Source organism: Emydura macquarii, unplaced genomic scaffold (genome assembly GCF_026122565.2).
Source record: "Emydura macquarii macquarii isolate MOO-44397 ecotype Brisbane River unplaced genomic scaffold, CSIRO-AGI_Emac_v2 contig_1451, whole genome shotgun sequence".
Classification (NCBI taxonomy): Eukaryota; Metazoa; Chordata; order Testudines; family Chelidae; genus Emydura; species Emydura macquarii.
In genome coordinates, this window is record NW_027131588.1 from 21,329,553 (window position 1) to 21,353,111 (window position 23,559).

The window sequence follows — 23,559 nt, forward strand, 5'->3', positions numbered from 1 at the left end:
TTCAGTTAATCACTATGGCCTCTATCACCCTGTGATACGTGGATATTGCTACTGTACTTCAGTGGGGCTCTGCAGAAACACAGCAGACCGCCCATGAGCAAGAAGTTGCCAGACCAGAGCCAGTTATAGGACTGCTACTATGCATACCACATTTCTTCCAGCTGTAAGCCCTAGAAGCCTGCCCAAAGATAACTGGTGAACTCAGATGTGTTTGTTTTACAGTTCTGCACCAGCGTCAATTCATGTACTAGGCAGAACTCTTTCAGAAGCCTAAACTCTTATATCCAAGGATTCAAAACCAATAGCCAAATTTGTCACAAGGAATTGTTACTCATACCTTCTCTCCTACTCTGCATATTAAAGATTCCAGTCTCTCTTCAATTTCAGATGGCTCAGACGTTCTCCTCCTTTTGTGAGGTTGTCCTCCTGTTTCAATACATTCATAAAACCAAGAAAAGAGGTTAAATACTTTCCTGACTGCTTTAAAAAAATCCTGAACAATTCTGTCAGCCTTAACTCATGTTCCAGTTCTGTACTATGATAAGAAGTACTCACAAGACAGTCAAATGTTACTACTACTGAAACATGAAAAACAAAGCGAATACATTAACTAAAACATATCCAGTGTCCAAAGCCATTTTACTTGTTAATTAGCTGTGAATAAAATCTTAAATACACTTTTCACCCTCTTATTTGAAATTAGTTTTTGGGTGTGCATTTCTGCTAGATTGGCAAAATACAATATCAATGATACATGCAAAGTAAGTTAAACACACACTGTAGAGTTATCAGTACTGCGTGTCTTACTTCCTAAGTACCATATGGGGTTATCTGATACCAATGATAACAGGAAAGAACGCCTGAACAAGGATACTCACATAGCCTTTTACTTATCAAGGTCTTTTATTTTGGGGAAAAAAAGACTAGACAAACCAACAAACACCTTTTTTTTGTTTGTTTTGAGACCTTTTAGAGCAGGTTTTAGTTAAATGCAATGATTTGGAATTCACCTGTGCAGCTCAGAGCTGAAAATGTTGATAGCAAAAGTAGTAGATTCTCTGTCTGTAGGATTGCATGAAGTTAATTATATATGCCCCAAAATCTGCATCTAGTCTATACAGGTTCTTATCACACTGCCATCATCAGGGCATTAAGCAACATGACTGATGTCTATCACATGTGGTTCATTTTCTCATCCCCTACCAGGGGGAGAACTGAACATACAGTGTACTTTGTTTTAGCACTTTTGTCAGTTTTAAAAGCTGCACACTGATATACAGGTGGTGGAGAGAGCAAGGCAGAAATAACGCCCCTTGCAGCTAGAGAAAAGTTTGTGATGGTCCTTTGTTCCTATGGAGTTTGGTCAACAGCCTGGAACTGGCCACTGAGAAACCTCTGCATCCTGCGCAGATGGGCTTTCCCTTTGTGGTAGTAAATTCTACTGTGCCAAGGGAGTGAAGCGGTCAACCACAGGCCTCATGTCAAAGCTTTAACTGATCCTTTGACCTGGCCCCGCATGTCTATTGAGCACCTTCAAGATAAAAGACAGACTTTGAACCTGATGTGATATTCTATAAGAAGCCAGTGTAGCGTGCAGGACAAGTTCAGTATGCTCCCAGTAACCGTAGCATTCTGTACTAGTTGGACTGATGGCTTTACGTTCAGGTATATCACATTAGTATTAGTGTCAGCAAGGCATCCAGGTGCATCGCCAACCTACAGACTGACATGATCAGTTGTGCGTGTGTACCTTTAACAAAAGGAGATTGCCCCCCATGGCTGCAAATTCTCCAAAAGGACCAGCATAAACTGTCTGGCTTGAGTTCAACTTCAGCCAGCCGTTCATATATCAACTCGTATCATCCAAGCACTGGGCTATCCTGGTGATAGTGGCATGGCTGTACGCAAGTACAGGTAGAGCTGTGTGTCAACCACACATTGCTGGCACTTGAATCCAGTCATCTGACCAGCTTCCCTAGTGTAGAACTGAACTGGGGAAACTGAAGTGGCCTGTTTTTTGGGCAAGCAGATCCATGCAGTTTGGGAAGCTTTCCTAAATGTGCGTTCCTTTTCAGTGACCTAGAATGCTAGTTCCCCGCACTGCATGGTACTGGATGCTGTTGTGGGCTGTCTGCACTCAGTACTGAAGTGGTTTATCAGTCTGGATAGCTCCTTAAGACACGATTTGGTGAGTTCAGCAGAAGTTGATAGGAAGCCTAGTAATGGCCAGTAACACAGGCTCAGCAAAGGCTGGCAGAAATTCGGTGTGTCTCGGCCTTTGTTTCCCAGCCTCTCTCCATCTAATGCAGGGTGTCACAAAACCAAACCTATCTATGGAAGGGGCCATTTGGAGCCACCACATTGATGATGGAGGCTCCTCTGCAATGATGGTTCACCATATTCTCAACTGCGGCGTGACAATCTGCTAGCACGCTCCCCGGCATCTGTATGCACCCCACTGCTCTCGAGTGAGCTCTGCACTGGTCTAGACTAGCGGATCCCAATGGAGAACAGCAGGCCACAGACGGCAAACACACGGTGGAGATCTAGTTTAAAACGTTTAAAAAAGGGTACAACGCTAGTCAAAGCCATTAAGTGAGACGGACTGGCCAAGGCAGCATTCTTGGCGTTGAGCTTGCCTCCACTACTTTACAAGTCCAGACGACAAAAGAGGCAATGCCATCTGACAGGCGATTTTCCAGCTGATTTTTGTTAGCAAAAACATTAAAGGTGACGAATTCATTCCCCTAAAATGGAAACAGGAACTCAATCTGTCGTCCCGGGGCGAGAGGCCAGGACTGAACCAACCCCCGGCCAGGGAGCCGGACCCTGTGCAGGGCAGGTTCTTATTCCGGAGCGCTAACTCCGCACCAAGGGAACCGAAGTCAGACCAGCCCGCGTGCAGGGAGCGCCCCCGGGGGAGCGGGCAGGGACCCGGCACGAGTCGGGGCCCGATATCCGCGGGATCACCACCGCCCCGAGCCCGCAGGCGGGTCCCGTGGATGAGACCAGGGGCGCGCACTGCAGGCACCGGCCGGGGGCCGGAGAGGGGCTGCTCGGCCCGGCCCCGCAGAGCAGCCCCAGGGGACAGCCGCTCTTTGTCCGCCGCCGCCCGAGGAGCCGCGGGCCCGGCGCAGCGCGGCAGCCTGGCCCCGCCGCGAGCCCGTGGCCGTTTCCCTCCCGCCGGCCGGGGCCGGGCCCGCGTGCTCGAGCTCCCGCCCCCCGCCCCGCGCCCCCCGCGCCGCCCCCGCGCTCACCATCGTTCTCGTCGCTGTGCCGCCTCCGCGACATGCTGCCGGGCCGGGCCGGGCCGGGCCGGACTCGGGCCGCGCGTGGGCTGCGAGGGGGCGGGGCGCGGCGCGGCGCGAGGCGGCGGCGCTGAGGAGCAGGAGTAGCAGCAAAGGCCGCGGCGGCGCCCAGAGCGTTTCCCTCCCTCTCCGCGTCCGACCGCCCCCTTCGCCTTCCTTCCGGTCCCGCCGCGCTCTGCTTCCGGGGCAAAGGGCGGCGGGAGCGGAAGCGCCCCTCCCCGCCCGAGGCTGCGGCGGGGAGGAGGGGCATAACTTCCGGAGCGGGCAAGGGAGAGTCTCGAAATTACCAGAATCCCTGGGAGGCGAAAAACCTTTCCCCGAGAAAGGGGCGGCTGAGGAAGGGCCCGATCCTGTGAGGCACCCGCCTCCTCAAGGGCCCGATCCTGAGGCGCGCCCCTCCCCGATCCTGCCCTCAGGGGAAGGCAAAGTCCCGGCTCCTGTTGGCCCCATATGGGCCCGATCCTGAGGCGCCCCACGGGCCCCATCCTGCCCTCAGTGAAGTCAGTGTTGCTGGCTCCAGGGGCCCTGGTCCTGAGCCCCTGCAGCTGCCTTTGTCCCCAGCAGGCCGCTCTGACAGGGCCGAGGGGGCTGGGGCGGGCGGCGAAGGGAGCCCGGGGCTGGGCCCAGCTGGGGGCCCGGTCCCGTCAGCCAGGCACAGGCCTTCCGGCTGCACGCCCCCACCAGCGCCCGACTGCCCGCACACCATCTGAGCCCCCCTCACGCCCCACAGCCTTGGGCCGGGGCATTCCCATAACCTCTGCCCACGGGCCCGGCGGGGCAATGCCTCTGTCTAGAGCCGAGCCAGCGCCCTCTGGCTCTCCCGCACGGGCCAAGGCAGCCCGGCTGGGCGGCACACCCGGCTGGGCCGGAGGGTTGTCCCACGCAGCGAAAAGAGACTTTCTGGGAATGAAATGCCATCACCACCAAAACACGTGTGGCCCAGCGCCTCTCGGGCATGAAGGTGCCTGACTCTGGTTGAAAGGAATGGAAGCCGGGCACCTAAACACCTCCGCGGAGCTTGGCCATGTTACTAATCTGGGTGCAATCCTGCAAATGCAGCCATGGGGAAGAGTCTCTGGGCTTTGTACACCTTTAATTAGCAGTCCCAGGGGAGTCAATTGCCTGTTAGAGTGTGGGACACACCAGTGACATCGTGTAAAACGTGAACGAGGAATAGTTCCAGGAACCGAGATGATGCTTTAAAGTGTTCACAGACACCATACAAGGAGGTGCCTGTTGGGTTTCATGCTGCAAATGGAATCACACGTTAAAACCATCTCACAATCTGTTCAATTTATGTGTTATTCACTGAACAAATAGAGCTGATTGAACAGTTTTCCTTTAGAAAACGCAGTTTTGTCTAAATCTGGGAGGGAACATGTAAATTTTGTCTAAATTTTCAACAGCCAAATGTCAAATCATTTTGACTCTTCATTTGACATTGAAACATTTTGTTTCGATCAGGGGAAAATATTTCGTTTTGTCTTTCTTGCGTGGTTGTATTTCATTTTGACATTATACATTTCAAATGTATTATAGATATTCTATTTCACATTTTAGATGATACTGGTGTGTTGCAACGTTGTCAATACAAAATGTTCAGAACTGAAATTTTTTAGAATTTCTGGCCTGTGAAAATTTTCAAATTTTCCACCTTTTCTTCCAAAACAAATTTCAGGCTGTTGGAATTTCCTGAAGGATGAGAATTCCCTTTTCTGGCTGGCCCAGCTCTACTGAATGCATTTTGTACTCTGTGTGTCTTGAAAGACCCCTATGGTACAGAAAGTCCCCTGCTGTGCTCTAAGCGTGAGAAAGCTCTGGAAGAGGATCAAGATGGACAAAGGAGGCTAGAGACACAAGTAAATGCATGTTGGTCTCACAGATGTGACACCTCTTTCTCTCTCTCTTGTAGCAGTTTTACACAGTGCTGGTCTGCTTCTACTAATAGTAACGCCATTGGGACGAGCAGCCCATAACTGTTATTTTGTCAGCATAGTTGTTCTGAAAGGTTGTGAATTGTAAATTGTCCCTGAAGTGATGTGTTTCCAGGAGGCTGTGAGATTAGACATGCTTCCTTCAGTACAGACAGGCACAGTGATCTCCATCTACCTGCGGGGGAAGGCACAGAGAAGAAGGGGCTGTACAATCTATAGCCTGCTATGCAATTTTTAGCATATTGATCAGTCAGATTCTCCAATGAGCTGGCCAGGGTTTTTGAAATCACGGTTATTTGCTATCCAGCAAAACCTGCGAGATAAGAAGAGATCATAGAGACTCACTGTTCTGAACTTAGTTCAAAATTTCTGTCTTTGCAAGCGTGGCATGAAAGATCTCCAGGCAGATATCTGGTAACTTCTCTGAGCACTGGTTTTATAGTCTTAAATTCCTTAAAAAGTTAGTGCTTGCTGCTGGTTGACTTTTTCGCTGTTGTAGAGCAGTGACAGGACTGTGAAGACAAAAAGACTGCCGTTAGCACTGTCTGAGTCTGTAGTGTGTCATTGTTTTGAATTTCTAGTATTAATATGGTATTTGCTATGTATGTTTGATAAGAATAGTTACACATCTGTGTCTTGCCCGGGTCTCCCCTTGATCACAGAACAGGATTTATGCCTAATCACAGTGACACTGCAATGATACCTTCGTCTGTACTGCTGGATGGAGGAGATGAAGCGGAGTGCTGTATTTTAAGATTTCCAGATCTGGACTTGAAAGATCCTCTTCCTTTGACAGCCAAAAGCAATCTCAAAGCAGAATTAGATACCAGTGTGAGGAAGAAGTATGCATTTGCAAAGAAGAAGGTATGTTTTATTGAATTCATTCATTCATTCAACTTCATTGAATATGTTCATAATGCAGATTATGCAACTACACAACTTCTTTGTAATCTTGTAAGAGCTTGCTTTACAGAATTCCTATCTCATTCATGCTACACCCTTAATTCTTGTTATAGGAATAAGTTAAAAAGTAATTTGGCTCCATTAGTATCATATTATTTAAATGAAAAGAGTCTACAATTAATTCCTTTAAGGCAAATGGAGATGTAATCGGTGTTAAGACCGATTGAACATACACTTAAGTATGTGCTTAAATGTAAGTGCTTTGATGAATAGGTATGGATTTTAAAAACTTGCTTAAAGTTTAGCATATGCTTAAACTCTTGGTTGAATTGGGCTTAAGAGAGGATGTTAGTGCATTAAAGTACTGTCACAGGTTTACTCGTGTGAACAAATGAAAAGGCAAATCTGAAACAGAATTCAAACACAGAGAAACCAGTGTTAAAGGGACACTCTGCACTTGAAACCTAGTCAGTTTAAAGAAAAAAAATTGATTAAAGGTATCCAATCTGAAATCTGCCTCTGATTGGTCCTGCCAATTTTTGTAACATTTTCTTATTTTTTTAGAAAACAAAGTTTTCCAATGTAATGTTGCTGTGTGAAAGTCTCACACATTCATTGTAGTCAGGTGTAACAGTGAAACCTACTTTACATACAGTGATTCTGCCTTCTCAGAGTAAACAGCAATAGAAACTGATTATAGTGAAACTGACTATTACATAGAGTACTGTCAAATACACTGACAAAATAGAGATAAATATTTTGTCTTTAATCACTGGGTTGCTTGCAACAATAATGGGTGGGAAAGAAGGTCCTAAACAGACAGAAATATGACATATTAAGGGGATAGTTTCATTTTAATAATGTTATTTCCAACTTTTGTGCCTAAAAACTGGCGTTTGTATGTGAAGGGACATTTTCAAGATGCCCTGCAAGGATGCTCATGACATTTCCAAGGTTAAACCACATGCATTGCATCACTTACCTACAGTAAAACTGAACAGTGCTGCAAATATAAGTGTGCAGAGAATTCCTCAACCATGGTTTGAGCACAGACCTCCCATTGCATCTGAGCAAATGCGGGTGATCGGAATGTTCATCTGAGGGTGTGGGTGTGTTCACAATCATTACAAAGCTACGTGGGAGTTATTTAAGGCTCCCAGCTGAATGTTCGGCCCTGCTCAGACACAAGGACACGCACTGCAGGCTATCTTCCAATGCCATCTGCTACACTTACTGATACACACTGGGTTGCTGAATGTACACAGTATGTGGCACCATACACATATCTATGTACACATCTCCCAAAACGGCTGTGTGACAAAGTCCCCCAAAACAGGAGGCAGAGAGGGTCATGACCACTGAAGTGACACCTTAGAGTCCTTCCCTTTCCTCCGCAGTCTCAGCCTCTATCATGCCACTGTTCTCCCCTTTCCCATCCTCCTGCAGTCTGCCCCATATCCCACTTCAGGCAGGGGACCTGGCCCTTGAGGCAACGCTGGGGAACATAGTAGGGAAGGTAAGCATGTGTCTTCCTTGCTGCCTGAGTTTAGCCAGGAGGATGCTGGTGGAAATGCACACATCAGACAGGGGCCACCCTGGCAGTGGCATTCTCTGGGCTCAGCTGTAGGCAGCTGTGTGGACCCATGTAAGAGGTTGTGGGGGGCAGAATATGTGGGACATTTTAGGGATAGGGCAGGGTTAATTGGCGTGCATGGGAATATCACTCCTAGGGCGCAGTCTGAGCAGCAGCATGTTTCGGCGAGGCAGACAGAGGGGGAGCTGTAGGTGCATGTCGCTGGCAATGGCTGAGGGGTGCTGGACCGTGACAGCCCTGGAACAGTGGCCCCAGAAGAAGAGCCTGTGTTTCAGTAGTGGCTTGGGGGCTAGTACCGCAAACCTTCCCAATACGGCACACTAGCCTTGGCTCTGAAAATAACTCCCCAGCTGATTAACATGGCAGCTGTTTCTATTAAGACCAAGATCCTTGGCAGGTCAGATTGGAGGCATCATCAGAAACAGCAGTTCTGAGAAATCCCAGGGTAATTATTTACTTACCCTAACATGTGTCTACTAATTGGGAAGCCTGTTTAAAAGCCTCACCTCACAGGGATTTGGTCTTCATCCAGTCTGGGGTCATTAAAGAGGTCACATGACAGGATCCAGGAAGAAACCGAACCGTAACTGATTGTGTTTGTAATACATTACAGGCCTTTGCCCTCTTTGTCAAAGCCAAGGAAGTGCCGGCCCCAGCTAGCTGTGCTCCAGCCACGTGCAGAGCGGGACTGTGGTGGAAATGCTGCGAACAGACTTTTAAAGACCTCACTGGCATTCACAGACATGTGGCTATGCAGCATGCCCCCGACATCTGGCAGCAGACAGGTTTGATTTTAAAGCAGTTGGCTGCTGAGGCTGGCACCTCAACTAACCCAGCTTCTGCAGAGGAGGCAGATAGACTATGTGGTCCCACTTGCGACAGCCAGGAGCTCTCTGATAGGCTCCCAGACACACGCAACATTAGTTTGGATGAACTGACAAGGTAAGAAATTGCCTGGGCAATATGAAAACTGTGTTGCTCACTGGGTGCCTGGTGGGAGCCAGCATCAGTGCATCCAGATAGCTGTTTGCACCCGTTTAACTACAGCCATTTACAAACGAGTTTTAATTAAACTGTTGCCACTTTTGTGTATGACAAAGCTTTAATTGATGCAACTTCACACCTTCGTCTCAGCCTGGCCACGTGTTTAGATTCCTTCTAACCCCCCTAGGATTTATCTAGTTACCCACAATTCCCTGGACTCATTCCCACTTCCTGACATGCATCTTGGACAGCCATTCCTGACCTGGGAGCGTTTCACCCCCACTTCACACCAGTTTTAAGTGACCGCCCATGGTGAAAGGCCATGGAGAATCAGGCCCCATATCTGTATTTTTCCCCACGGAGTCGAAGAAGGTCTGGGGTGGAGTAACTCACACTCGGAGGCCATAAAAAGGCATCTATCAAGGAAAGCAACTAGCAGCAGAGGGCGAGAATATGCAGGCTACCCTCTCCTGAAACCCGCTCCTGGCTCTCCAGTGTGTGGGTTATAACACCTTACACATTCATCTGTGGGTGTACGTGAGTCCTACTGAGTGTAAGAGAGTCCAGCTTACACCACCTCAGGCTTTGGTCCTGATTGTCCCTTTAAAAGAAGTGGATGCTTTTTGCACTTGGCTAATTCAAATGCTTTAGTTTTGAAACTTCAGCCTTCGTCCTCAAGGAGTCTCTGACATGTCTGGAAAAAATGAGTCCTCACGTTGCATGTGTTTAAAGAAATCTGGTTCTCAAAGGAGAATAAGCCATGTGCTCGTGGCCATGTAGCACTAGGAGTTTTTTGTCAACATTGTGAAGAACAATACAGAAAAAAACTAGGGATCTAGAGATCTGCGCCAGCTCTGATTTATTTCCGCTGCTTGAAGTAAATGAAAAACACCATAGCTCCACAAAACCCTTTGACAGCAGCCTGAGGAATCTGGCCATTTCTCTAAGGGTGAATGCCCTCTGGGACACTGACTACAGTATTACCTGCATAGTCTTGTGTGCTGCTGAATCTAAAACACTCTGTTTCTCTTTCGTGGCAGTGGAGTGGGAGAAGTGCTGTTATATTACTGTTACCGTGAGGTGAAGGACCCAGGGAGGCTCTGTGGGTGGCAGAAGTCCCTATGCCAGCACCTTCATCTCACTGGCAAGGTAAGTCTTTAAGGAAGAGCTCTTTCTCTTCCTGCTGGTTGTCTGTTTAGTGAGATATGGTGTGCTCCGCAGAGCCAGGCTGTAATCGGCACTATTGCGTTTAGGAGACAGCAGAGTGTTTACCGGTTTACATCCAGCTGTGCAATGCAGAGTTGCATGAGGCATAGGATTGTTTTATGATCATGCATGTTTTTGTGTCTCATACCTACACAGACATTAGGGGCCCCCAGTGCACCACCTCCTGGGGAGGCATGGTATTGCAGACTTGCCTCTACCTCAGTTTCTCCAGCTACTGTTTCCTGCCTGCTCTGGTGGTTTACTTGGCTCAGCCCTCCAGCCAGGAGGCTCAGTTCCCTTCTGGGGTAGCAGAATCCAGTCACAGTCCAAACGAACGCAAAATAAAGGAGCCTTCTTCCTACCTGGCCTTTGTTCTCAGCCCCTGTAAAGTTACTCAGCCATCCGTCCTCCTGCCGCTTCAGGAGAGACACCCACCGCCAGGGCAGTGGGATCCAGACATCCGGCAGGTCCCCAGGTACCGCCAAATAGTCCCGTGTCCAGGGAGGTTCCATCAGGCACTGGTCCTAGCTCAGCTTTTCTCACCACATGAAGAGTGTTCCTCCCTCAGCTGAGCAGGCTCGTCCCTCCTTCTGGCCTGACACCCACGACCAGTGCAGCAAGCGGGGCTGATTGGTTCACAGCAGCGCATTAACCCTTGTGGGGTTTGTAATCCCCAGCGCAGGGCCAAAAAGGCCACTTGGCTCATCCAGCCTGACTTCGTGCACTCTGCTACAGTGACCATCTTCTCCAGCCTGTTCTGAATAGCTGCAGTGCTGACTGCCTCCCTTGCTACTCTCTGCTGCTGCTCCATTGCTCCTACAGTCCTTTCCCCAGCACCTACCCTAAACTTTTCCTTCCTTATCGTCAGCTCTTTACTTCTTGCCTACTTGTCTTGAACTACGACTAGCTCCTGTTCAGTCTTCTGTTGTCTAGCTCCCTTGAAATTATGTATCACCTGGGTCCATGATCCCTGACACTTCCTTCTTGATGGACTATGTCCTTTCACTTCAGTCTGGCATTCTGTCTCTCCTCCCCACTCTGTGCATCAGTTTTGTTGCCCCTCTTTGTAATTTCTTTAGCTTTTCTGTATCCATGGGGGTTGGAGATCAGACCAGCACAGTGTTCTGAGTTCACAAAGCAGCCTGTGTCTGGCCCGTGAACTGCTTCCCAGAACTGATGCTACTTCAAACTCACTAAACCCAAAAGCGCTGAATACACAAAGTCATGCTCATCCACCCAGGAGGAATGAGCGAGAAGCACCTTTATTTTCCCGGTTTTTTTATGCAGCTCCTAGATACCTCAGTGAAATGCCCTGACATCGATTTCCCTGTCTTTGCTAATATTATATTTTAGTTGGTAGTTTCCCAGCCTTTCCTTCTCAAAGACGGATGTTACATTTGCTCGTCACCTGCAAACTTTTCCGCTCTCCCTTGATTTAGTCAAAATTTGCTTCCATCCATTCTGAGGTTTTCTTCACTTTTAAGAAAATTTCTCTACTACTCTAGATCTAATGTGTCCGAGTCGGCTAGATTTAATTGAACCATATGCACTTTCCCTCTCTTTCTACCTGCTGCACTGGGCCTAATACCACAGTCCTTACTCGGCTAAAACGCCCCTTGGAGGCTGTGTCTGACTAATTAGTGCAGAATTTGCACCTTACTGGTAATTGTTTTTTTGCTTTCTGCGCAAGGTTTTCTGACTCTCTCATTATCCTTTTTAGGAGTACCGAGCAAAAACAGCCACAGAACGTTTCCTGGCTTTTGTTTCTTTTTCTGCACTTCTCTCTCATTCAGGATCCCTTGAGTTCTTTTCCCCACTCTCTCTTTTCCTGAACATTGTTCTACAACGCTCCTTTCATTCCCAGCTGCTCCTGTTTCATTAATTTCATTCTGATTGGTTTGCATTATGACTACATCTTAAATCTAGCTTCCCTTTCTGGCTTCTAGGTGCGCATTGCGTCAGAAGGGATCAACGGAACGGTTGGTGGAAGCAAAGTAGCGACCAGTCTTTATATAGAGGCAATGCTTTCTCATCCTCTGTTCAAAACCATTTTGTGCAGAGAGGATTTCAAGGTAAGAGAAAGGGATTAAAATACAGTTATTATTTACTCAAATGTTTGCTTTCATCCTCCGAATGTCTTTTATAAATAAATGTGACTTCATGGGAGCTGCCCTCTGCTGCAAAAAAGTCCACATAAACCTGTTGGCCTAAGGAACAGTTTATTTGGGGATAAGCAGTTTTGTTTTATTATTATATTATTATTATTATTATTTATTATCCTGGGGATAGTTTTGTCTCCAGTGAGAAAACTTGTGGCTGTTGTAAATAAGATAATCAGATAGAATAATTAAGAATCATTAAGCTAAAAGTCCTTATAAAATTCCAGTGTTGATTTAATCTTTTTTCATTAGAGCCTCAGCAAAGCCTTCACCTGTGCATGTGCAAAGCTGCATACATGCTCTCCTGTGTCACATTCTCCCAGCTCAGACACCAGCACGTGCAACGGGCACATTCTCGCACCTGCCTGCACAGGATAGAATTTTCACGTGCCGAGCGCCGCATGCACGCCCGTTGGTGTTAGTGCTGGGGAAGTGCGTGCACCATGTGTGAGTGCCATGCTTGTGTGCGCACAAAAGATGTCAGGCCTTGAAAATCAGGCCCTTATCTTCAAGATGCTAGAGAGCCTGCTCCAGTGTCCGTTGTAGTAAATGCAAAGGCTCCCCCATTGGCTGCAGTGAGAGGTGAATTAGGCCTGCACTGCACTGTGCATATTGTGTGTATGTGTGTACATTGTTGTGTTGCATTCCAGGCTTGAATGTGCAGCCTTGCTGTTCATTTATCTCCCACTAAATTCAGCAGAAAGTGCACAGAGGGAAGGATTGAAGGTTCCCATGAGTTCCATGTGCAGAAGGGGTGCAGGATTGGGCTCTCCAGTAGGAAAACCCTGAATCTGGCTAGTCCCTCATGCATCACATCAGAACCCAGTGAGCCTCATGGATCACTGCAGATTTCCGTCACACCCCCCTGACCTGTGCTCTTGTGCTGAGTGACGATCGCAATGGAGCATGGCTGGGGAGCAGAAGGGAATTTTTATTTATTCTTTTAAATTTGATGTGAATTTAGCATTGGTGAAAGGTCCCAGCTTGCCTGCCCCGGATAACGAAGCCTTTCTTTATCAACAAACTAGACCGAGCACGCTCAGTGGCAGGGCAGGCCACCTCATGCTGCCTGCTAACAGGTCTCGTTCCTGAGCAAGCGGGACCGCTGCTAACCAGGAGTGGCTGGCTGAATTTCCATGGTGCATTCAGCCCTCGGCATCTCTGCTGAGACTCTCCATCAGTGACCAGTTGCCTTTTTAAGAGTTATTTGAAAAACTGTCCACGGGGAACTGGACTGGGATCCCCCACACAGCCGTGAGATGGCTATTGCTGAGCATGGCGGATTCAGAGATGCAACCTTAAGAGGAGAGAAGCCGTCTCCAATCCCCCATGCCATCCAGTCCCCCAAAGCGACTTGTTTGTATTGACGTCTCACGTGACTTTAGAAACCAGAAATACCGTGGAGTCTCAGCAAGTCTGAAGGGACCTGATCATCTGTTTGTATGTCTTCAACTTGTCAGCAAGGTGTTGTTTTGGTGGCATGTCCTTATTTTTAATTTCCCAGAGCAGTGCAGGAGGAGCTCACTGTTTCCCAGACCTTCGAGTTGGTGTATTTGAAGAGATCGTACCCATGGGCATCGATCCAAAGAAAGTCTCCTACAAAGAAACCGGTATGTTGATTTTATTAACAATAATAACGTGTCTTCAGCAGAGACGGGAACTGAACTGTGAGGCAAACAGAGTAACACACTGTCACTAGAACACCCATCTTTGCACAATAACCAGGATAAGACAAAAGCAGAGATAGTTTTGTTAGAAAATGACCAGGGGAGTTGCCGTCCTTGCAATGGGACTTCCCTTCGTGGGGAAATTGCTGGATCAGGTCATTGATTTGCACAAGATTTAGCTGCTTTGGCAACTCGAAATTAAACTGTCCATTTCAGTCCACCAGATTAGTAGTCACTGAGTCTTGCCCTTAGTTTTGAGAATGAAGCACACAGCACTTTGAAAGTCATACTGGTTAAGAGAGGGTGTATGGAGAAAATACACACAGTTAATAATGCAATGATTTGGAGGAGTTTTTCAGCACAAGAAAGATGTATAATTGCTTTAAATAGACACAAAATGCGGATGTTTCAGATAGCTGTGAAATTGCCTTTACAGAACAAACACTGTAAGCCTCATAGAGATCGCTGTGTAAATATTGCTGCAGGACTTAGGCATTGCACAGAGACCCTAACATTACTGCAGATAACCTGTTATTAATTCCTCCAATCCAAACCTCAGGAGTAATTTGGAACCTTTGTAAAGCAGCTTTCTTAAATTCAGAATACATCAAAGCTTCCTGAATTGGCATTTCATTAAATACATTCTGAGCTTTTCCAAACAGTTTTGCAATCAGTGTGGGGACTTTCTTGTCCTCAGGAATCTTATAAACGTCACATGGCTTTTCAAAAGTGATGAAGTATTCCTCAGTGCAGTCTGTCTTTTTGTAGACAAGACATAGGTGGTCCCACATGACGATACTTTGCGTGGAGAGAGACGTCGGTTACTCTGGGATGTTTTTCTAACACTTCTGGATTGTATTTTCTTCTTCTCCTTCTCCTCAGCTTCTCACTTATGGGCTTCAGCTTCTCATTGTTTTAGCTCCATGGCTGTCTTATGGGCTTCAGCTGCTCTCCTATGGGCAGTTTCTTCTTTTTGCTTTTCAGCTTCCAGTGCAGCTGTTTCTTTTAGTCTCAGTTCTGCCTGCCACGTCTGGAACTGGCATTCTCTCTCTTTTTTCTGCTGCTTCCAATCTGGACATCTCTAACTTTGCAGTTGTGTCCTTGCCACTCTTTTTATGCTTTATTGTTTCTATTTCCCTTTCCTGAAATAAGCAAACAGAAAACAACAAACCGTAACCATTCTTTGACTGGCTCCAGTCACCACACTTGAGACTCACTTATAATCGCCGTACCAGTGCTTAAAGTGTAAACTTCATCCAAAACAGCAAGCTGTGCATAGATCCTGTTCACAGCGCCACTGTGACATTACCCAGGGTACAGCTGGGACTGTTGAACAGCAGTGTCCCCTCAATTCTCCAATCTGGGATGCGTTTACACTGCTTCACTGTGAAAGCAACCACTCCTGGTCTGCTCTCACACAGCCTCCAGCCTGTGAATTACTCCCACCTATACTGTCTGAGTGTTACAGCCAGCCACTCTTAAATTACACTGCAGAGCAACACCAGCAAATTCCCGGGTGATGGTCCATTTGATTTCATTGACACCTGGCGAGGCGTCAGTTTGCCTTTTGTCTCTGCGGAACTGGTTTGTGGCTGTTTCCCCAGATTTGAAATATATCTTAGCAACATCCTACAGTAGAATCTTAACTTTCCATTACAGTGTTGCTGCACAGATTTTACCCTGACAATAAAGATCAGCAAATAATGAGTTTTCAGCTGAGACCTCACAAGGCAGCACTTGTACAAAATTTAAGATGGCCTTGAGAAAGGGGTGGACCCAGGGCTACAGACTGTCACACCCTGCCCTTGTGCTGAGACCCGGTGAAAGAAATGGGACTCAACAGACCACATAGGCCCTGACCCTGCAGCATGACTAGCTCACGCCGCCCTGTACGTGTCTGCATGGTGTCCTGTTCATGTCACTGGGATTCTGCAGATCAGGATCTGACTGTCCCGCTGAGCTGCCTTCTTTCACTGGGACGCCGCCCAGTTGCGGGAGTCTGTGCTAGACGATCCCAGTGCAGGGGGAGGGCCCCAATTTACACGAATCAGCTTGAAGTAACAGGAGCAGGGAATAAACGTAACCTACGTGTTCCCTGTCCTCCAACAGCAGAACATAATTCACACAGGAAGTGTGTGTGGCAAAGCCAGGCAGGCCTTGGGCCTGGTCTACACGACAGAGTTTTATCAACACAGCTTACGCCACTGCACGGCTACTGCTGTAATTAAGCCGCCGTTGCATGTCCTCGCTGTGCTGGTGTCCGGGCAGCGCATTGACCCCACCGGCTCTTGCATCGACACAGGGAGCAGTGCACTGTGGGTAGCTGCTGCACTGCGCAATGGCACGCAGGGGGCTTTGGGAAGGGTTTGCCGTGCCTGGTGGGGCAGGCGCAGCGTCACACGATGAAGGTCCTGAGTCTCCTCATTCCATGGGCATCCTACTAGACTGACAGCCGCGTCTCAACGGCCCTGGGAGCCACGCGGCCACTGCAGAGCACAGACACAAGAAGCTTGCAGAAATGTGTGTGTGTGGGAGGGTGGGGGAGTGCGTAACGGAGCGAGTGTGTGTGTGAGAGAGAGACAGATACAGAGTGTGTGTTGGGGGACAGCGAGCGGGTCCGCACGCTATCTCTGAGTTCAGAGAGCAGCTGGCAGCAACCAATCCTGAGGCAGCAGCTGGTGCACAGACAGCTGGTGGCCCCGTTTCCCCACCCCAGCTCAGCGGAGACCTGTACAGGGGACGGGGGGCACCCCAACGTCAGCCCCTGCCCCCCTCCCTGGCTCTGCACAGCACATCAGGAGTCTCTCCCTCAGCAGCAGCCTGCATGCCGGCCCTTGGAGAGCAGGATTGATTCCCTCCAAGTTCTCCCGCAGCCTCATCTCCCCATAGACCCAGGAGGATGATCCACCCCCCTCCGCTGTAGTCCAGGCAGGCAGGCGTTTGCTGCCGGGAGCCAGCGTGCTCAGCTGGGCAGTAGCTGTGAGCTCTTCAGGCAATTTCAAAACTTCCTGGGGCTGTGAAAGGGGAGGGGAACCCACCTGTGTAGCTGGAGTGCGGGGCAGGGCAGCAGAGTGCAAACCAGTGAGCAGAGCGGTCAGGGTGGGCACTGTGGGACAGCTCCCGGAGCCCCGTTACGGCACACGGCATCTACCCTGACACTTTGTCGCTCTGAGTTTGCCGCTAAAATCTCCGCCTCTTGTCGAGATGGTTTTATTTTGTCACCAAAGCAGGGCAGTTTTGTCGGTGGGGGGAGCGCTGTAGCGTGTGCACTGCCCCTGGTTTGTCGCCAAAAGCGGACTTGTGTCGCCAGAACGCTGTCTTGTAGCCTAGTCCTTAGCCACAGAACCAGCCTCTCGCTTTCAGGGCAGGCTTTCCTCATTCGCTGCACAGGAGTCCCAGCCTGGCCAAACGATGTAGCACTTTATTGGTGTGTCTCTCCATGCTCTGAAGTGGGCGTGCAGGAATCACACACACACTCTCTCCAGCCAGAATAGACAAGCACATACATTTGTCATGTACATTTCAAGCAGCTGAGTGGGCGAGACTTCGATCTGCTGTCTCCGAGACCTGGGTTCTCTTCTCAGCTCCACTTTGTGTGGCCTCTGTTACCTCTAAAACGGAGGCCAGGCTGCTCTGGAGGCTTGACGAACAATAAAGGTTGTGAGTGGCACAGACACATGACTGCCAGTCATTGTGGAAGAAGAGGCTTGACTGTACGGTTTCCTGGTTTGCAGCACAGAGGACTTTTCCCTAGACTCCAGGGTTTGCTGTGAGTGATGGTCCTTCTCTCAGCTCCAGCCAGGATCCTCCTCAGGCAATGCTGCTCTTTCCTGCAGGGGCCTGGCATTCAGTCTCTGGCACCAGAAATAAAGCGGAGTTATTTTTTATTCAGGAAGTTTTGCAGCTCATTCTTGGTACCAGTCACTAGATCTCAGGTGGGGGCAGTCACATGCTGTAAGTGTCCCACAGCTGTTAGCCATGGATTTCTCCCCGTCCCTCCAGCTCTGCACAAAAAAGCGTTTTAAGAAAGTTGGAATGTTAAAAACCAGTCTTTTGGAGCAGAGGGGAGGGGGCAGGGACTCTGGCCCAAATGACCCTAGATTTGCATCGCAAACTCTCCCCTGCGCCTGGAGCTGAGTTTTCAAGAGGGTCTGACTTTATATGTAGATTTTGAAGAGTCTTGAAAATGGGATTTTAAACAGGGACAGCGTTGCAGCCTCATCTGTGGTGCAGCTGTGCCCCGCCCCGCAATATCATAACCCAGCCCGTCTGTAAACCCCGAGGGGTGTTTATTCAATGCCAGGAAGTAAAGGACCCACTGAATATACTAGGAGGACAGTAGCACACAATACTGACGTGCCTGTAGTTGGTGGGACTCGTGCAAGCCCACCGGAGAGGGACTGTATGGCTCCAGCCATTGGTAAGGGCTACAGAGCTGCTCACTGCTCAGTCATTGCTTCAGTTACCAGCTAGGGCAGCAATTACGCGGCTCTTGGATAGTCTTCAGTTAGCTCCCTGGAGACCACAACCCCCCAGCCCCCAGTAACATCACTGTACAGAATCCAAGAACTGAATGGGCCTGGAGACCAAGTTCTACTTTCATCCGGCAAGGCCAGGGCTGAGGGAGGTTAGCAAGTGCTGGGCCGGCCTGGCCGCCGTTTCATTCGTCAGGGTTGACAGTGCAACACCTTTCATGGGCATGTGCGTCTGTTGCTCAGAGATGCTGTGGAGGGCAGTGGAGTCACAGTGCTAGAACCAGGCAGCGTGGCTCTGTGCGAGTCTCTTCCTGACACCTCCTCCAGGCCAGGCTCCTTAGCGGAGAAGAGGCAGGCGGGGATGCCTCTGGGCTGCTTCGCTGGCCCAGAACACTCGGGCCTGATCCTCCCCACCCAGGCAGAGTGCACGTCACCCACCAGAGCACAGGGTAGTGTTTTGCACGCGTGGTGTAAATGACAAAGCAAGGGGCCAGGTGGCAGAGCATCAGCGCTGCAGTTCCAGCCAGCCGGCTGTAAGACAGATGGTTGCTGGCCATCCTTCCTTGCCCTGTCTCTGGCTGTGATGCATTCGTTCAGTCACTGAAGCCTGTGGCGTGATGTCACAGATACATTTGGCCCGCTACGTTTGGGCTGAGACCAGCTGACATGTCAGTAGCGCTGACTTCCCAGAGCTTGTCATGCAGCTGTGTCGGCGCTGGGCTAGGAGAAGGGCCGCGTGGCATCGCTACGCTTGTCACAGTTTAAAGCGTGGCTCAGCTTGTCGGCGCCTCCGTCACTGTGTTTTATTTTCAGGAATCCATTTATCCCCTGAGGAGTTTCACAAAGAAGTGGAGAAATATTTGTCTCAGGCGACGGCAGCACAAAACGACACCATCTTACTGGACTGCAGGAACTTTTATGAAAGTCAAATAGTAAGTGGTGTGCATTTGCTCCCTGCGATGTTCCGCTGGGGGCTCACCTTACCCTGGCTGCACGTGTGGGTGACGGGGTGCGGTGCGACCCAGCAGCTGGCTGGTAGCACCGATTCATGAACGGGACCTCACTACCTAGCCCCAGCAGCAAAGGGCCTGCCTGGCCATGCAGTGCTGTGCTGAGGGGCAGTCCGACGGCCCCGTCCTGCAGCAGGCAGCACAATGCTCCTCTGAAGGGAAACAGACATGATACAGAAAGAGGACGCCGAAGCTTTAATAGAGAAAAGCAATTCAAATCCAACTTAGCCAGCCAGAGCCCACACTGCCCTGGCCATAAGCGCAGCAGAGGGAGGGGACATCCTGACCATGGGCCCTTCCTCCAGCCGTGCCCTCTGGGCCAGCCGCAGGGAGGAGCCTCTGTTCCACCAGGTGATCCCCTTCACACTGGGGTGACAGGGTAGGTGTGTCAGCTATTGGACCTGAATCCAGAAGCTGTGAGGCACAAAGGTCCAGGTCTTCAAAAGGGAATTAGGCACCTAACCCAATGGAAGGTGGGTGCCTAAATACCTTCTATGGCCTGAGCCAAAGTAGCTGCGGTGACCTGGAGATTCAGGCTTGGTTCTTTCTTTAGTTCAGACACGTCTCCCACGCTGCAGGCCCAGCTCACTCCTCTTCCGCCAGTACTGTCAGTCACACAACCCTCTCTCCTTGTTACAGGGGCACTTCCAGGGCTGCCTGGCTCCAGACATCAGGAAGTTCAGCTACTTCCCCAGCTACGTAGATGAAAATCTAGAGCTTTTTAAAGACAAGCGCGTGCTGATGTACTGTACCGGAGGGATCCGCTGTGAGCGCGGCTCCGCCTACCTCCGGACCAAGGTGAGGGCCCCTGCCCAGCCCGGGAAGGGTTATATAGGAGTGGCCTTTTCCGTTGCTGGTTTGTGAAGCCAGGTTGAGCCTGCAAGTTTTGCTTGTGCAGGTGCTTCCTCACTGCCTTCTCCCCTGCCCGAGCCACGTTGTCCTTCACAAGGCGTAGGTGTTCCTTACCTGATTAACTCCTGCCCAGCTGCCTGGGCTCCCCGTTATCCCCAGACGGGTCTGGGCAGAGCCTGGCGCAGGTGGGTTGGGAACCCGACTGCCCTGGGGGCCAGCTGCCTTTTGACATGCGCTCATCACCCCGCGCTCCGAGCACCTCACAGTCACGGGTTTAATCTTCACAAGGCTCCTGGGAGGCGCTGCAGGATTATCCCCTTTCACAGATGGGAACTGAGGACACAAGGTAGATTGAGAGATTTGCCCGAGGTGCCAGAGTGAATCAGTGGCAGAGCTGAACATGAAGCCTACATCGCCCAGGTCCTATTCCAGCACCCCAGCCCCCTGCTCATCATCCCTCTCCCACACCTATTCCTTATCCCTGCCCAGAGAGCAAGAGATCACAGAATCCTAGACGATGAGGGTTGGAAGGGACCTCAGGAGGTCATCTACTCCCACCCCCTGTTCAAAGCAGGACCAGCCCCAACTAAATCATCCCAGATCAGCCCAAATCAACTCTCTGGAGATCTGAGGCATGATCCATTTACACCAGTGTAAACCAAGGGGAACTCTGCAGAAGTCCCTAGAATTACACTGGTGTAAAATTGGTGTAAGGAATGGGTGAATCAGGCCCTCAGAGCATTTACTCTATAATGCAGCGAACGTCCTTCAATCTAGTGTCCTCTTGGGCCTGGAGATGATCTGGATTCGTTTAGAGCCTGTACCACAAACACCAGTCATTAGACTGAGAAGCAGTGGCCCTTTGGCCCCGCGTCAGTCAGCCAACCAACATTAGATGTTGGCGGGCACAGCAATACTCAGTCCTGACCGTGGGCACATGCATGGTGGCTTATGGCCATCACCAAGGTATTGCTCCTTCTCCTAGGCATCTAGTTTTCTCTGTGTGCATGAGGCAGGCTGGCACAAGTCTGCTGGTCCAGCCCAACCTAGGGTATCTGTTGCTTTGTTTTAAACAGGCTGCATGCAGGGAGGTTTACCAGCTCAAGGGTGGCATCCACAAGTACCTGGAAGAGTTTCCGGATGGCTTCTACCGGGGAAAGCTGTTTGTGTTTGACGAACGTTACGCCATTTCATCCAATGAAGACATCATTGCAGGTAGGGCATCCCACCTCAGCCCCCAATACAATGGTAATAGTCACCACGTTGCCCTGTCGGACAGAGGTGCATGCCCTGTGGTCAGTGGAATACCAGCAGATGGTCAGCAGAGAGCAGGTTGGGGTCGGTGATGCTGGCATCAGCCTCTTTTTTCCTGCTGCTGAATTGCATTAAAGACAGCTAAAAATACGGGGAACGCTTTCCTAACACGGCTTTTCCAACCAGCAACGGCACAGGAGCGAGAGGGGAGATTGTCTGCAATCGGGACTGGCTGGGCAGGGGGCCACGAGATAAGGTCTCCATGAAGTCGTAGACAGCACGGCACACTGTCCCAGCGGGCAGGAACAGCTAATCACACAGCAGTGCTGTGCAGCAGACAGTCCGGGTCTTGTCGCCCCTTTACACTGAGCGAACCATTCTGAGCCAGCACAGCACCAGTGACCTAGCCACCCATTGACTCTTCTGCCACCACACGGAGCCAGCTCCGCTGACCTTCAACTGACAGAGCAGGCTGCCACGCTTTGGGGGAAAACCTGGTAGCCACAGACCAAGGGCAGTCAGCTGTTCCTGGCTTCACAGGCGCACGCGGCCCAGAGAATTGCATTTCACTCTAGTAGGGGATGAAGACGCGCAAACACACCCTTGCTTTCTCGCTGGGGCTTGCGATTCAGCTGTTCGGTTCCAGCTCGATGGATAACCGCTTTGAGCTCAGCCCCGGCTGACTCGTCTCATGCACGTGCCATGAGTTTATCCAGCTTGAAGGTGACAGGCTCAGTACTGGAAAGAAAATGAAGGGGAAGGGGCCTGGCTCAGAGGGAACAGCTTACCCGCGAGACTAGTCAGGGTTAGCTCCCAGCAGTGCAGCAGAGTTGGGAGGAAAGCGTCGTGGTGAAGGACAAATCGTGCTCTGTGTTGCTTAGGGACGTGTAGCCGCTAGGACCGCATGTCCCCCTCTGTGACGGGCGCATTCCCACGTGGCCCTTGACTCCCGTTGGCTCACCACAGCCATGGCCCCTGCCTAGGGACAGCCAGCTCCTGTGCGTGGGCCTGGGTGGCAGGAAGGAGTTTGTCTTAAGCGCGTTACCATCGAATCAAAGGAAAAAGCCACTTTTTGTGGGCAGGGGCTAGATCTCGTCCTGGCCAGGAAGGGCAGGGAAGCAGGGCCAGAGCAAGAATGCAGTCCTTGGAAGATGAAGGCTAGCCACCTGAATGAGTTCTGCAGTCAGGACATTCTCAAGGCAGAGGCCTGTGGCCGAGGATTGCCTAGCACGAGAACACCGGGCCCCCACTACAAATGGGATGGATAGGGCAGTGTGGGTTTAACTCTGCATCTCCTCTCCCCAGAATGCAGGTACTGCGGGACACTGTGGGACCAGCACCAGCTGTGCTCCAGCCTGCACTGCCGGCAGCTTGTCCTGACCTGCCCGCGCTGCCGAGCGAAGGGATTCACGGCTTGCTGTCCCGTTTGTCAGGAGAAACAGCTCACGCTGGCTTCAAGCCCTTCTGGACGGATGGTCAAGGAGGAGTGTGAATGCACAGACCGACGGCAACAGGTACCAGCCAAACGCATTTAAGGGATCATATTCAGCGCAGGAAAACGTTAGCTCCTTCTCAAGTCACACTCGCGTCCTAGGGCACGGGGCTTCCAAATCTGGGTGCCCGTTGCCCAGTTCTATTAATTGAATTTGGACATGGAGACACCGGAGGTGGCTTCGACAGCTCTGCTGTCTGTTCAGGGCTTGATTTCCCCAGGCCAAGTGTAAATTAACGGAGCATCAAACACAACAGAGGCGCTGCAGGATTCCTCCTGCTGCAGGGAAGTCACTCTTCTGCCTCCCACAGTGCGACGGGCGCCAGGGAGGACTTGAGGAGTAGGACACATGCCCTGGGATCCGGCCACTCACAACCCAACAGGAGCCGGAAGGTGAAGGAACACGCAAGGGCCAGGCTGTCTTTCCCACAATCCTTGTGTATGTCCTGGGCCCACCCCACAGACCCTCACTGGCTAGCGACATGGAGGCAGTGGGTTTTTAGTCACTGGGAACGCGAGCAGACGCTGGTTGAGGTCATTTTCCACGTAAACACCAGCAGCCTGCGTCTCCTCTCCCTTGCACCAGTGTAAGTTGGGGTAGCTACACAAGATTTACACTAGGGACCAGCAGGTGTGAGACCAGAATCTGGACCCAGGACTTCGTCAGAGCAAAAGCTGGGGACGCTCCATGGCCAGGTACACGCTCAGCCAAGTCCGGCTG

The 23,559-nt window shown here is 50.4% G+C and overlaps 2 protein-coding genes across 3 annotated transcripts in view; one reads left to right on the top strand and one right to left on the bottom strand.

Moving 5' to 3' along the window:
* The window catches only part of NCBP1 (nuclear cap binding protein subunit 1), a 36,305-nt gene extending 32,840 nt beyond the window's left edge, over positions 1-3,465 (bottom strand). For both annotated transcript variants that reach the window (XM_067553330.1, XM_067553329.1), the window contains exons 1-2: positions 3,258-3,465; positions 338-426 (exon numbers count right to left, since the gene is read on the bottom strand). In XM_067553330.1, coding sequence (XP_067409431.1) covers positions 338-426; positions 3,258-3,291 — 123 coding nt within the window. In that variant the 5' untranslated portion in view covers positions 3,292-3,465. The remainder of the gene's footprint in view (positions 1-337; positions 427-3,257) is intronic.
* A 2,473-nt stretch (positions 3,466-5,938) lies between these two features.
* TSTD2 (thiosulfate sulfurtransferase like domain containing 2) lies at positions 5,939-23,082 on the top strand. Its single transcript, XM_067553491.1, has 9 exons — positions 5,939-6,106; positions 8,353-8,681; positions 9,764-9,872; positions 11,876-12,001; positions 13,593-13,698; positions 19,044-19,162; positions 19,880-20,038; positions 21,169-21,307; positions 22,652-23,082. Exons 1-9 carry the CDS (start codon positions 5,939-5,941, stop codon positions 22,879-22,881), a joined length of 1,485 nt encoding a protein of 494 aa, XP_067409592.1. The 3' UTR covers positions 22,882-23,082.
* The last annotated feature ends 477 nt before the right edge of the window (positions 23,083-23,559 follow it).

Excerpts from the sequence above, each read along its gene's own strand:
- TSTD2 (XM_067553491.1), top strand. The coding sequence starts at position 5,939 with ATGATACCTTCGTCTGTACTGCTGGATGGAGGAGATGAAGCGGAGTGC. Across the intron at positions 8,682-9,763 it reads AGTTTGGATGAACTGACAAG|TGGAGTGGGAGAAGTGCTGT; the intron begins GTAAGAAATTGC and ends CTTTCGTGGCAG. Across the intron at positions 21,308-22,651 it reads CAATGAAGACATCATTGCAG|AATGCAGGTACTGCGGGACA; the intron begins GTAGGGCATCCC and ends TCCTCTCCCCAG.